This window comes from Silene latifolia, chromosome Y (genome assembly GCF_048544455.1).
Source record: "Silene latifolia isolate original U9 population chromosome Y, ASM4854445v1, whole genome shotgun sequence".
Lineage (NCBI taxonomy): Eukaryota > Viridiplantae > Streptophyta > Magnoliopsida > Caryophyllales > Caryophyllaceae > Silene > Silene latifolia.
In genome coordinates this window covers 380,913,892-380,915,352 of record NC_133538.1, presented here as the reverse complement: position 1 = coordinate 380,915,352, position 1,461 = coordinate 380,913,892, and the positions used below count along the sequence as shown (strand labels likewise).

At 33.1% G+C, this 1,461-nt stretch overlaps 1 protein-coding gene across 1 annotated transcript; it reads right to left on the bottom strand.

Moving 5' to 3' along the window:
- Positions 1-277: 277 nt before the first annotated feature.
- LOC141631945 (uncharacterized) lies at positions 278-991 on the bottom strand. Its single transcript, XM_074444546.1, has one exon. The coding sequence runs from the start codon at positions 989-991 to the stop codon at positions 278-280; it is 714 nt and encodes a 237-aa protein (XP_074300647.1).
- Between the last annotated feature and the right edge of the window lie 470 nt (positions 992-1,461).

The following is a 1,461-nucleotide window of genomic DNA, read 5'->3' as shown; positions in this document are numbered from 1 at the left end:
ATAAATATATTATTTATCTATTACTTATAAATATATTATTTATCTATTATTGTGAATATCATTTTCCACATTATTTATCCTAACACTTTACGAAAAAATAATAATTAAATAACGTTATAATTTTGAAAAGTAATTAGACGATCTCATTAACAATTAAAAAAAATAAAATTGAAAAACATGATTCAACATATAAAATACCGCATACATAATTAAAAAAAAACATTAAATTAAAAAACATTAAATACTACGAAATTATAAAATGCATTAAAAGCAAATTCTAGTTACGAAAGTTTTCCCAAATATGCTCAATAAGATCATTTTTCAAAGCGTTATGAGTGGCATGATCACGAATCTCGCCATGAATTTCTACGAATCGTTCTTGCGTCGACCTTCTACGACGATGATATTCATACTGGTCATCAGTAGCTGAACTCGGATTATCTTCCTTAAATTCTTCGATGATTCTTTCATAGTTAAGATAAGTTTCTCGTTCATCTTCAACTATCATATTATGCATAATAATACAAGCCATGAGAACCTTCCCCATCATAACTGGATCCCAAATAAGACAAGGGCGTTTGATAAACGCAAATCGAGCTTGTAGGACACCGAAAGCACGCTCCACATCTTTTCGACAACTCTCTTGTCGAGCTGCAAATAACCGATGCTTTTGAATTTGAGGAGCATTAATTGATTTAACAAATGTTGCCCAACCCGGATATATACCATCAGCAAGATAATATCCCATATTATATTCCGTACCATTAACTGTGAAATTAACAGCTGGCGCAGATTCTTCTAACAATTCATGAAATAATGGAGAACATTGAAGAACGTTAGTATCATTGAGCGAACCTAGTGTACCGAAGAAAGCATGCCATATCCATAAATCATACGATGCGACAGCTTCTAAAACAATTGTTGGCTTCCCGCTTCTCCCACCATATTGTCCTGCTAATGATGTTGGACAGTTTTTCCATTCCCAATGCATGCAATCTGTTAGAACACATTAGATTGATGATGCCAAGTCCCCTTGTTATTTGATTGTTTGCTCTTAGTTGAAATAATTAGTGAATGAAGCAATCAAATGGACTTTCAACAATGATTCAAGATGATCAAGCCAATCAAGGAAGTCAAGACAATGATACTTTCCAAAGCCTTAGTCGATATATGTAAGAGTAAGTGTAACATTCTCATTTAAGTCAAGTAATGGCAAAACCATGCAACGGTACGCTGTACCGTGGTTTCTGGTACTATCATACGGAGGAGTTTTCGTCCAAATGTTTTTAAAGTGTCAAAACTTAGAAAACTTTAAACCTTAAACATTTGAATTTTCAAAAGCTTGAAAACAATCTGAAATTTTGGAGTCACAAGCCCACTTGTCTAAGCCTCTAGATTTGTGCAAACACCTTTTACTAAAATGGCAAAAAAGACTTGTCAAACTTCTAAAGTAAGAAAAGC